This window comes from Rhinoraja longicauda, chromosome 3 (assembly GCF_053455715.1).
Source record: "Rhinoraja longicauda isolate Sanriku21f chromosome 3, sRhiLon1.1, whole genome shotgun sequence".
In the NCBI taxonomy this organism is placed as follows: Eukaryota; Metazoa; Chordata; class Chondrichthyes; order Rajiformes; family Arhynchobatidae; genus Rhinoraja; species Rhinoraja longicauda.
The window spans coordinates 86,505,089-86,519,049 of NC_135955.1; the positions used below are offsets into that span (position 1 = coordinate 86,505,089).

At 40.9% G+C, this 13,961-nt stretch overlaps 1 protein-coding gene across 3 annotated transcripts in view; it reads right to left on the minus strand.

The window, feature by feature from the left end:
* The window catches only part of LOC144592148 (zinc finger FYVE domain-containing protein 16-like), a 57,008-nt gene that overhangs the window by 26,991 nt on the left and 16,056 nt on the right, over window positions 1-13,961 (minus strand). For 2 of the 3 annotated variants that reach the window (XM_078396569.1, XM_078396568.1), the window contains exon 6: window positions 8,351-8,533. The exons of the other annotated variant lie outside the window; for it this stretch is intronic. In XM_078396569.1, coding sequence (XP_078252695.1) covers window positions 8,351-8,533 — 183 coding nt within the window. The remainder of the gene's footprint in view (window positions 1-8,350; window positions 8,534-13,961) is intronic. 3 annotated transcript variants of the gene reach the window in all.

Below are 13,961 nucleotides of genomic sequence, written 5' to 3' on the forward strand. Positions count from 1 at the left end.
TACACAGAATTTCAAATAAATCTGTGAATCATTACTTTATTGCCCCTATTTTATTTATTTTAAATCATAATTTAAACTGATTTTAATATAAAAGAATATCTTAGCATTAACAGGCCCTTCAGCCCAACTTTCCCGTGCCGTCCAAGATGCCCCATTTGTACTAGTTTCCAACTGCCCATATTTGTCCATATTCCTTTATTCCCGAGCCTTTAATTTTTACAATAGGTGCAGGAGTAGGCCATTCGGCCCTTTGAGCCAGCACCACCATTCAATGTGATCATGGCTGATCATTCTCAATCAGTACCCCGTCCCTGCCTTCTCCCCATACCCCCTGACTCCGCTATCCTTAAGAGCTCTATCTAGCTCTCTCTTGAATGCATTCAGAGAACTGACCTCCACTGCCTTCTGAGGCAGAGAGTTCCACAGATTTACAACTCTCTGACTGAAAACGTTTTTCCTCATCTCCGTTCTAAATGGCCTATCCCTTATTCTTAAACTGTGGCCCCTGGTTCTGGACTCCCCCAACATTGGGAACATGTTTCCTGCCTCTAACGTGTCCAACCCCTTAATAATTTTATATGTTTCGATTAGATCCCCTCTCATCCTTCTAAATTCCAGTGTATACAAGCCTAGTCGCTTCAGCCTTTTCCAGCCATGTACCAGTCCAGATGTATTTTAAATGTTGCTATAATATCTGCCTCAAGTACCTACTCTGGCAGCTCGTACCATACACCTAACACCCTATGTGAAAGTGTGGGTATCGAGTGATGGAATGACTAGTCTACAGCACAGCGTGACCTCAAACCAAATACCCAATAACAGTTAACAGGCCAAGCATTGCAAACATTCAAAAATAGCTTGTGTGCACACCTTAAACATTTGATTATACATAATGTTCTTTCAGTACACTGCCAGTTAAGGGACAATAGTTATATTGTCGAAACTAAGAACTGCGGATATTGATTTACAAAAAAAAAGGCACAAAGTGCTGAAATAACTCAGCGGATCAGGCAGCATCTCTGAAGAGATGACGTTTTCGGACGGGCAACATTTTGGGTCAGTCCCTTCCTCAGACTATTTTTGTAACCATGGTTTCATTGTTTGAGACTTGGTTTAATAAGCCACATTTGGATTACAGGTTAACATAATGAAAAACCATTGCAAATTATTTGTATTATGCCCAAATTCCAGTTATACTACAAGGAAGGGTTTAACTGTTCCTGTTGCTTGTTGAAAAAGGGCTTTACATTTTGAAAGGGCTCACAGAATGGAGGATGTTTCCCCCAAGAGGAAAACCAGAGAACATCAATATATAGTCACATAAAAAATATATAGGAAGTCAACATGAATTACTTTACCAAGTGCAGAAAGAATATGAGCTCACCATCAGAGGGACTAGCTAAAAAAGGAAATGTGCAAATGGAGGAAAAATTAGTTACTTTACTAATTGGTAAAAAATGATGGGAAAAGCATTGACTTTTCTACGAATAGGAGCACGAACTAGTTGGGCCTAATGGCCTATTTCTTAACTGCAAACACTACTAATTCTATAATTGTTTTAAATTTAAACCATCCATATCTAAATACATTTCCATCTGATACAACCATACCACTTTAAAATATTAATGCATATAATCCATAAATGCAATGCAATAAAAATAGAAGATGGACACAAAAAGCTGAAGTAACTCAGCGGGTCAGACAGCATCTCTGGAGAAAAAGAATAGTTGACGTTTCAGGATGAGACCCTTCCTCAGACTGACGGGCGTCAGAGATTATGGGGAGGAGGCAGGAGAATGGGGTTAGGAGGGAGAGATAGATTAGCCATGATTGAATGGCAGAGTAGCCTTGAAGGGCTGTATGGCTAATTCTGCTCTTATCACTTAAGATCTTCTGACCCGAAACGTCACTAATCCCTTTCTTCAGAGATGCTGTCTGACCCGCTGAGTTACTCCAGCATCTTGTGACTATCTTTGGTTTAAACCAGCATCTGCAGTTCCTTCCTACACATGCAATAAAAACATTCAAGTTCCAAAATACATAAAACTATAATAGTCTCACTGTATATGTGAATGTATCCTTCAATGGCAACAGCTTACTATATACTAATACATAACCTTGTGTCCCTCAAAATGCAAAAACACTTGATTAATCAAATAATTATAAGCTAAACCAGAGAAACAGTCAATTAGTGCACAACAGACTTCTTAAATGATTTCCTGGATGAGGATAGCATGTTACCTAATGCATTTTCCAGCAGATTTATTTTCCTCTCTCTTTTAGAGTCATACAGCAGGGAAATAGACCTTTAGGCCTAACACGTCCATGCCAACCAAGATGCCACGTCAACGCTAGTTGCATTTGTCTGCATTTGGCCCATATCCCCCTGAACCTTTCCTATCCATGTACCTGTCCAAGTGATTTGTATTAAATGCTAATACAATAATAGCTGCCTCAACCATCTCCTCTGGCAGCTCATTCTTTTACCCACCATCCTGAGTGGAAAAAATTGCCTATTGTTCCCATTAAATCTTTCCCATCTCACCTTAAACCTGTGACTTATGGTTCTTGATTCCTCTACCGTAGGTAAAAGATACTGTGCATTCACCCTATCTATTCCCCTCATGATCTGGTACACCTCTATAAGATTACCCCTCGGCCTCCTGTGCTCCATAATAAAGTCCAAGTCTGCCCAGCCCCTCTCCACGTTCTGGTAACGTCCTCAAATCATCTCTGCAGTCTTTCCACCTTAACAACACCCTTCCTGTAGCAAGGTGACCAAAACTGACAAAATACTCTAAATATGGCCTCACCTGTCTTGTACAACTTTAACACAACATCCCAGCTTCTATACTCAATACCTTGACTGATGAAGGCCAATGTACTGAAAGCCTTCTTGACCACCCTATCTGCCACTTTCAAGGATCTATGTTCCAGCACTCCTAGATCCCTCAGCTACTCACTCTCCAGGGCCCTACCATTCACTGAAGGATCTGCCCTAGTTTGACTTTCCAAAATGCAACACCTTGCACTTATCAGTTTTCAACTCCATCATTCCTCTGCCAACTTGCCCAAACTGATCAAGATTGTGCTGTAATTTTTTAATAACATCTTCACTATGTACAATACCATCAACTTTATTGTCATCTGCAAACTTACTAATCATGTTTTCTACATTGTCATCCAAATCGTTGATATATACCACAAACACCAATGGGCCCAGCACCAAACCCAGAGATACACCACTAATCACAGGCCTCCAGTTAGAAAAACAACCACGCAGAACTTTATCAAATGCCCTGAAGTCCATATAAACAACATCTACAGCTGTGCCCTGAATCCTTTTAGTTACATCTTCAAAAAACTCAGATTTGTAGGATTTCCTATGTACCTCTAGCCTTAGAGGGAGTACAGAGAAGGTTCACCAGATTGATCCCTGGGATGGCAGGACTTTCATATGAAGAAAGACTGGATGGACTAGGCTTATACTCGCTGGAATTTAGAAGACTGAGGGGGGATCTTATAGAAACATATAAAATTCTTAAGGGGTTGGAGAGGCTAGATGCGGGAAGATTGTTCCCGATGTTGGGGAAGTCCAGAACCAGGGGTCACAGCTTAAGGATAAAGGGCAAGTCTTTTAGGACCGAGATGAGAAAGCATTTCTTCACACAGAGAGTGGCGAGTCTGTGGAATTCTCTGTCACAGAAGGTAGTTGAGGCCAGTTCATTGGCTATATTTAAGAGGGAGTTAGATGTGGCCCTTGTGGCTGAAGGGATCAGGGGGTATGGAGAGAAGGCAGGTACAGGTTACTGAGCTGGATGATCAGCCATGATCATATTGAATGGTGGTGCAGGCTCGAAGGGCCGAATGGCCTACTCCTGCACATATTTTCTATGTTTCTATGTTTCCTGCGCCTATTTTCTATGTTTTCTATGTCAGGCTCAGTGGTCTATGGTTCCCATGCTTTCATTTTCAGCCCTTCTTAAATAGAGCCACCCTCCACTTTTCCAAGGAGCCTATTCTCTGTTTACTTGCTCTTTTGAAGGTTCATACCCCTGGAATATACATAGGTTAAATTCTATATCTTGGGAAAAAGGGGCAAACATTGATGATAAAATCCACCACCACCTTTAGTGGTCCGGAAACAACTTTTGGTAATTTGAATAACAATGTATGTCTCAAGATGAAGACATACATAGTACAAAAGTTCTTGATCCACTATACAGTATGATTCCTGCCATCCTGTATGCTTCTGAGAAATGGATTACCGTTCCCTCCGAAACTCCCTGGTCCACTCTTCCCTTCCCACCCAAACCCCAGGTACTTTCCCCTGCAACCACAGGAGATGCAACACCTGTCCCTTTACCTTCCCCCTCGACTCCATCCAAGGACCCAAACAGTCTTTCCAGGTGAGGCAGGGGTTCACCTGCACCTCCTCCAACCTCATCTATTGTATCCGCCGTTCCAGGTGACAACTTCTCTACATCGGCGAGCCCTCGCAGGCTCGCCGATCGTTTTGCTCAACACCTTCGCTCAGTGCGCCTTAACCAACCTGATCTCCCGGTGGCTCAGCACGTCAACTCCCCCTCCCAGTCTGACCTTTCTGTCATGGGCCTCTCCATTGTCATAGTGAGGCCCACCGCAAATTGGAGGAACAGCATCTCATATTTCGCTTGGGCAGCTTACACCCCAGCGGTATGAACGTTGATTTCTCTAACTTTAGATAGCTCCTCTGTCCCTCTCGTTTCCCCTCCCCCTTCCCAGTTCTCCCACTGTCTTCCTATCTCCAACTACATCCTATCTTTGTCCCGCCCACTCCCCTGACATCAGTCTGAAGAAGGGTCTCGACCCAAAACGTCACCCATTCCTTCTCTCCTGAGATGCTGCCTGACCCGCCGAGTTACTCCAACATTTTGTGATACCTTCGATTTATACCAGCATCTGCAGTTATTTTCCTACACAATGGATTACTCATAGTAGGTATCTCAAGGCACTGGAGAGGTACTACAAATACTATCTCTACAAAATTCACAGGCCAACATCAACAGCATCAAGATGCAGGCCCAAGTAATGGCAGATGCCGGTTTACAAAAGAGAGTGCTGGAGTAACTCAGCGTGTCAGGCAACATCTCTGGAGAGCATGGATAGGTGTCGTCTAAGGTTGAGATCCTTCTTCAGACTGATACAAGCATAAAGACTAATTAGGCAGTCATCTGTGGTGGGCAGGCTACTTCATTCATGTATATATCACCCGGAAAGGACAGTCATACTCGCTTCGAGTGACCGCCGATGATCACCCTGAGCATAATAACAGCAAGATATGCAGATGCACCAGGTATTTGTGAGTTGCATCAGGCCAACAAAACCTGCATCAAGATCCCTCTTTAAAACCTCTAGGGTTTTTAAAAAAAGATTTGAACCATCACTCCAACATCTATTTGTACAGTTTATTATCATTTTTTTTGCATAACAACACAATGGAGGATCATATCTCAAAACAGTGAGCCTACTGCACTAAAGTAAACAATTTAAAATAACAATCTTTTAATTCAGTTCACTGGGACCTTCATCTAAGCAGATATTAAAGTTCCCCAAATGTGGTTAAAGGGGTGAAGCAGAATAAACGCAAAATTTCCAGGCTTGATATATGGTCCTTACTGAAATAACTGAAAAGGAACCAGGAAAAGTCAAAAGTCTTTAGGTTTGGGATGCACTCTGGGGGGGGAAAGAAAATCAGCAGAAGTTCATAACAGATGACGACTATCGAATAAATCTCGAAGTTCTTGCAGTAGGCTCAGAACTGGATTACAGTTTAGATGAGGCAGAATGTTGTTTAGATACAGAACTGGATGACAGTTCTGTATCTAAACAACCTGGCAACATTCTGCCTCATCTGGACACTGTACTGGAGTACTGTTACCTTTAAATTAATCCAAAATGAATTAATCAATAAATTAACAAAGAAAATACCTTCAGGAGCAAATAATACCAGTAAAAGTACATTAAAAACTAACACGTTGGCAATAAAATGAAGTATTGTGGCAGGGCTGCTGCCTCACAACACAATGTCAATCCTGACTTCTGGGGCAGTCTGTGTGAAGTTTGCATGTTCTCCTTATAACTAAGTGGATTTCCATTCTGTTCTCTAGTTTATACCACTTCCAAAAAATATGCAGGCTGGTATTTTATTTGGCCACTGTAAATTTGTAGATGGGTGGTAGAATCTGTGGGGAGTAAATAGCAGCAAGGGAGAAATAAAACAGAAGAAGCGCAAGATTAGTAAAGATTAGATGGATGCTTGATGATGGTTGGCATGGACTCAGTGAGCAAAAGGGGGTATTTCTGCAATGCATGACCATGACAGTAAGTTAAATATTTGTCTTTATGCAACAATATCTTGCAGCAAGTTTCACAGCCAGCTGAGGTAAATGGGATCAGTCACTTTTATGGCCATCGGGTCTTACTTAACCTCGTCCCTAATGCATGTCAGTCTAAAGCCCTTGAGCAGTTGTCATTGGCGTTTTAACTCGGTGCACTGGATGGCTGATGAGAGAAAAGTGGGGGGAATCACATTGGTGGATTAAAACATACTCTTTTAATTTCTAATATTATAGCTGAATGTATTTCTTCAAGATATCTTGGTCTGGTGAAATTGGAGGTATTTCACAAGCCTTACCAGAACTTCCAAAGGCTTGTGTGTAAATTATCCTCAGAGAATGTAGGAAACTTGTAATACTCTAAAAAAAAAACAGCCATTTAGTCTGAGTGCAATGTATTTATTCTGCTTTTATATTTTAATGTTCAAATTTGACTCGAGGTAATTCCAAACAATAACTTCATCTTTAAAAGATGGAGTTCTGATGCACAAATTTTCCAGTGCACCAATTTTGTGAACTAACCATTGTTTTATTAAGTCACAACACAAGAAATCTATAGATGCACCTCAACTTACAATGTTTTGACTTCCGATTTTTCGACTTTACAATTTTGCAAATGCTGGGCAACGGCAGCGAGCTCCTGGTCAAGTGATCACGTGTATTAAATGCGTTTTCGACTTACGATATTTTCGGTTTACGATGGGTTTATTGGAACGTAACCCCGTTGTAAGTTGAGGAGCAACGGTAGTTTGGTTTAGCTTAGTTTAGAGATACAGCGTGGAAACAGGCCCTTCGACCCATCGAGTCCACACTGACCAGCGATCCTCGCACATTAGCACTATCCTACACTCACTAGGGGATTTTTAAAAAACCATTTATACCAAACCAATTAACCTACAAACCTGTACGTTTTTGGAGAGTGGGAGGAAACCAAAGATCTTGTAGAAAACCCAAGCGGTCACAGGGAGAACCTACAAACTCCCTACAGACAGGTCCCACAGTCAGGATGGAACTAGGGTCTCTGGCATTATAAGCGCTGTAAGGCGGCAACTCTACCGCTGTGCCACCGAAAATCTAATTGGAATCAAAAATGTTAACAGTTCTTACATTTTCTTCTCCTAACTTTCACGTCAGTTCTTGGTGAACAGGATAGAGAGGATTTGCAATTTGAAGAGTAAAAAACATTCTGGGCAGGTTCATTAGGAAGGGAGAAACTGGGAGAGGAAATGTGCCCGATTTAAAAAAATTTTTATGGAACATCAAAAACCACTTTGGCATTCATTGGATAAACTACTTATGTCTAGAATTCAATTTTTACGATTGACGGTATCGTGTAGGAATATTTGTACAATTCACATTCAGCTTTGTGGTACCGTGCCTTAAGACACTGACCAGATACACCACACTATCTTTCCCTGAAGATTCTGATATCCATTGATTTTCCCATCATTAAACATGAGAACTGATGGCTGCAATTGGATAGCAAACTATCCTTTCGCACCTGGATTCAAATATCAGATGAAGAGAATCAATTTTCTTTCATTTTGTCCTGACTTCAAAAATTTCAATGATATCCCATTCAACCGGCTCAATATGCAACCTCACGGGCATGAGAACAATGTACGTATTAAAAACTTACACATGTGCACTGATGAAGACAAAAGGTCAGAGATGAAAAACTTACTAGTTCAGGGATTCACTTACTCTGAATGTGACTGTGTTAAGTGGACTGTGGAAACAATTAAGCCGACAGTAAAACAAATATTCTACACTTCAGTACCAAATTGCTGTGAGAATAAAATATTACCCTTCCACCAAAGCAAACTAAATATTTTTTATAGAGAACTCAATGATGATGATGCCAATGGCAGTGAAAGTAAAACCTGAATTTCTTTTCATAGAACACAAATTTTCATATATCTGTTTTCTAGACAAAGTAAAATCTAATAAAACCAAAACAAATTAACAAATACCTGTGCTTTCGTTTCTTGGGTGTTTTAGTACCGAAACAGGTACCATGACAGTGGGGGGAGGGGAGTTGAGGGTGCCAGATGCCTGAGCTTGTTGAAGAGGTGGAACAGTGGAACAATATTCTGATGGAATATTAGGGTTAGGGCTTGGACCAGTTGGACTCATCATTGTCTTAAATGCTTGAGCTGCAAAAGACCAAATAGTTTATCAACAGTTGGCCTGAAACCACTCAACTCTTCTCAAAATTATCAAGCAAAATGCTCCAATAATTGGTCACAGTAACTGACGTTCAAGCCTTTCATACAGGTCTAGAATTTCGAACTTGCGCCAAAAGGAAAACAATACTCTTTTGGTTTCTCATTGTCTTCCTATCTCCCAACCAAACCATAAACGTCATACAAAAAATTAAATCTATATGAACAATGTCAAAGAAAAATTTAGAATTATATCAATAAGAGCTGCACCTCAAACCACAGTTTGCAACATTTATAATTAGATTTGAGTACCCAACTAGTATGTTTAGGCTATATAATTTTCACTTTACTTTGTGCACTATATGATAATAACCAAGTGTTATTCTTGGTAGTCATGTGTTTTCTCAAGCAAATAAAGAACAAAATTGAATATATCACATTCAAACCTTTAGCACAATTTTCTCCGCACAACTATGAAAGAAATGGAGAGTAAATCTTAATAGGTGAAAAACCTAAAAATTCAATTTTCTGTACTTCTTTCTCAAAGAAAGAGTGGAAAATGGTGACCCATATTCATGATTGATTGTCATGTTAGCCCTTTTTCTATTTCTTCTTCCTTGCACAAAAGGGCGTTTCACTCTGGGTTACAGTTGCAAGGGAATCAGAGACCTTGGGCTGCTCAATCATTGAAGGATTCACCCAACACCCACTTTGCTTTGTTCTGCAAGAAGCAATTGACACTAAAATGTCATCCCCTCCCCTATTCCTTCATCGATGGTCATCTGACATTTGCAATTTTGTTGATCTACGTATAGCCGACACTGAACAGATGAGTTATTATTTCCACTGCCTCGTAATAAGGTGCATTGAGTATTGAGCTCAATGCCCTTTGAGTTAAGATCAGGTAACAATGGAGATCCAGAATAGATTGAGATCATAAGAAGTTTGATTTTCATATTAACCCATTACAAAGTTAAATGTTAGATATGAAAATAGAAAAAAACTTAAGTTCACTCGACCTTTGTAAGACATCTAATGCAGATCCGTATAAAAGGCAGCCATTTAAACAATATACTCAAAACATAATTAGTTTTCTGAAGTCTATCTCAATACTCTACAGAGAAATCCACGTAATTCTACCTTTCTGGATGGAATCGTTTGCAAAGACTTTTTCATTTTGACAATATTTACTAAGTTCCCAATTTGCCATTTAAGAAATATAAATTCTTCAATTATATAATCCTTGTTATTCTTACGTTAGACCGAACATTAAAAGCCTATCTTCAATATTAATCCATTACGAGGTTATTTCATTTTGACTTTTTCATTTTGACAATATTTACTAAGTTCCCAATTTGCCATTTAAGAAATATAAATTCTTCAATTATATAATCCTTGTTATTCTTACGTTAGACCGAACATTAAAAGCCTATCTTCAATATTAATCCATTACGAGGTTAAATACTAGTTATTTAAATATAAAAGTACATTTCCGTGTGAAATTATACACTGTTTCAGTACAACTTTTACACTTCATCTTTTAATTAAAAGATAGCCTAATTACATTAAAATATGCCCATTACAACAATATAGGCACTGTCAAGATTCCTCTTAAATGCAGTTACAGTTCCTGCCTCTTCCACCTCGTATGGTAGTTCATTCCAGATTCCAACTAGTTTTTGTTACAAAGCATTTACCTCTCTGATCCCTTTTAAATCTCTTCCCTCTCACCTCCAAACCAATGACCTCCAGTTTTAGATAGCTTTTCCTGACCTTTTATGACCTGAAACTGACCTTTTATGATATCGACATTTCTCATAATTTTATATACCTCTATCATGTCACTTCTCAACCTCTACACTCCAGGGAGATTTGAAAGAACCTATCCGATCTCTCCTGATAACTGAAGATAGACAAAAACCTGGAGTAACTCAGCGGGTCAGGTAGCATCTCTGGAGAAAAGGAATGGGTGACGTTTCTGGTCGAGACCCTTCTTCAAATTGGTTAGGGATGTAATTGTCCAACATCTCTCCTACAAACGAGAGATGTCGGAATAGGAATACTTTATTGTCACGTGTGACTAGGCACAGTGAGTTTCTTTGCTTGCATACACAATTTATACAAATATAGACGATGATGCAGAGAGATAAAGAACAATGAATGAAATATATGTAAAAAAGTAACAATGATAAGGAAATAGGCCATTGTTAGCTGTTTGTTGGGAGAAAACGAGAAGCTAGTGCGACTTGGGTACGGGAGGGATAGAGAGGGAATATCGGTGTAAACCAGCATCTGCAGTTCCTTCCTACACATTTCTCCTGATAACTTATCCCTTTCAATCCAGATAACTTCCTTGTGAATCTTTTCTCTCTCTAACTTCATACCACATACCCTCTCTAACTTCATACCGCATTGTTGCACTGGCTTAGGTACATGGGGATGTGGATAGGAAATGTTCAGAAGGATATGGGCCAACACAGGCAAATGGGGCTACTGCAAAAGGCACCTTAGACAAGTTGGGCCCAATGGAGAAATTGCAGTCAAGAATCCATAACCCGCCTATTGTTATAAATACCATAAAGTTATAATAGTAGTTGGCATCTCCAAAATTAGTGACATTTAAATACGCTATAAAATGGATGAACACAAGGTTACCAATGCCATTCAAATCAATGAGGGTATTACACATACACCAGACCTGGTTGGTTTAAAACAATCAAAGTGCTGGTGTTCACAGTATTTTTGGGAGGAGTCCAACAGCAAAGTAGAAGATTAAATGTTCTGACAGCAGCCTGTGTATGAACACCATAGACAATAGGTGCAGGAGGAGGCCATTCGGCCCTTCGAGCCAGCACCGCCATTCAATGTGATCATGGCTGATCATTCTCAATCAGTACCCCGTTCCTGCCTTCTCCCCATATCCTCTGACTCCGCTATCCTTAAGAGCTCTATCTAGCATTCAGAGAATTGGCCTCCACTGCCTTCTGAGGCGGGAACCCGTCCCTTTTGTACAGGTCACCCCCACCCCAGAAGAGATCCCAGTAGTCTAGAAATCTAAATCCCTGCTCCCTGCACCAGCCCCTCAACCATACATTCATATCCCCGATCTCTCTATTCCTGCCCTCACTAGCACGAGGTACAGGTAGCAGTCCAGAAACAACCACCTTCGACGTCCTACTTCTCAGTCTTCTTCCTAACTCTCTAAACTCACGTCGCAGTATCTCCTTCCTCTTCCTCCCGATGTCGCTCGTGCCCACATGCACAACTACTTCCGGTTGATCGCCTTCCCTCGCTAGGATGTTCTGAAGCCGCCCCGTGATGTCTTGAACCCTGGCACCAGGGAGGCAACAGACCATCCTCGAGTCTCGCCTGCCGCCACAGAATCTACTGTCCGTACCTCGGACAATGGAGTCACCCACTACTATGGCTCTTCCTGACTTCGGTCTCCCTGGTCGAGTCTCCTTGCCTGGGTTAGATCTGCCAACACGTCCGTCGCTCGGACTGGAAGCGTCTTCTGCCCCAACAATTCCCAAGAGGGTGTACCTGTTTGCAATAGGCACAGCCACCGGGGTCTCCTGTCGTCCACGTTTGCTCCCCCCTGAAACGGTCTCCGACCTTCGCTCGACCTGGACCCTTGGCGTGACAGCCTCGCAGTAGGTCCTGTCCAGGAAACACTCGCATTTCCGGATGGCCCCGAGGTCTTCCAGCTGCCTTTCCAACTCCGCCACACGTCCATTCAGGAGCCGCAGCTGGACACAGTTCTTGCAGGACCATGAATAACCCCATTGATTTGAATGACATTGCCAACCTCATGGGAGAGGCACTAAATGCTGGAGTAACTCAGCGGGACAGGCAGCATCTCTGGATAGAAGGAATGGGTAACGTTTTGGGTCGAGCCCCTTCTTCAGACTGAGAGTTAGGGAGACAGAGACACAGAGATAAGGAAGTGCAAAGTGTGCGAGTCTGGGTTTAGAACGTGGTCGTAGAGCTGGAGAGCAGGAGGAATCAGAGGGGGAGCAGTGAGAGAGGATTTTGCAGAACTCTCATCGGAAAGAGGAGAACTTCAGTGTAGGCATACCTTGAGGAGATTTTGCAGTGGAGCCGACGAAACGTGTAGGACATGCTGGTTTACTCAAAAGACAATTAGGAGCCTTTAATTATCTGTTACCATTTTATTTCTTACTTAAATATTTCTAACTTATTTCACCAGAGCCAATCACCACTGTAACAGAACTTTGGGACATTACATATTTCCCCATTTCAATAAACACATATGGAAATCCATAATGTTCTGGACAAAAGGTCTGCCCTCAACACCATAATCTCATCCAAACACATCTCCAAACTCCTGGACCTAGGAGTCAGCAACCCCCTCTGCCACTGGATGCCCGACTTTCTGACCCACAGACCACAAGAGAATAGTTGACAACACCGCCTCCAAAATAACTCAACATGGGTGCCCCTCTAGGATGCGTTCAGTCCCCTACTGTACTCCCAATACATTTACGACTGTGTGGCCAAATTCTGCTCTAACACAATCGAAAAGTTTGCAGATGACACCACTGTGATTATATTTACATGTAGTATTATCTGATATGTACATGACAAGATTATCTGATTTGATTGGATAGCATGCAAAACAAAGATAGTCACATGACAATAATAAACATAAACCAAAAGGGCTGCTGGTCAGCAGTTCCACTTTGAAACTTTTGACTGAACAATTCAACAACTAGATTTTCAAATTATGCAGGAGTGGGGAATGAAATAATTTAAAACAAGAGATCTTCGGCAAAATATTCCTTATAATCATCTTCCAATGAGTCAATATTCACTAGATTAAGATGCATCAATTCAGCTATTCCCAATGCCCAAAGGGAAAATAAACAAGGAACTATACCATTCGATATCATTAAATACACTGTTCCTCGGCACACTCAGGGCAAGGCTTCAATACACAGGCTTGTTGAGTATTTCTAGCATTCATGGTTTTAATATTTGTAATTCAATAGTATTATGTAGATTTACTATTACCAGATAGAACGGATGATCTACAACCTCACTTGGACCAAGTAATTTGATCAATATAATAAAATTTAACAATGAAACAGAAGAAAAACAATAAAGCAAATCGGTTAACTTCAATAACATGTACAACAGCAAAATTGTTGGAGAAAATAGAACAATGAACAGTACAGCACGAGGACAGGCCCTTCAGCCCACAATGTTTGTGCCGAACATGATGCCAAGACCAACTCGTTTCTGCCTGCATATAATCTCTGTCTGCTCCTATTCCTTAGGCTCTATGATAAACCACTGTCTCTTCTATTTTATGTTAAACCATTAACGATATGATACGATATGATAGAACTTTATTCATCGCCGGAGGGAAATTGATCTCAAAAATTGAAATTGGAAA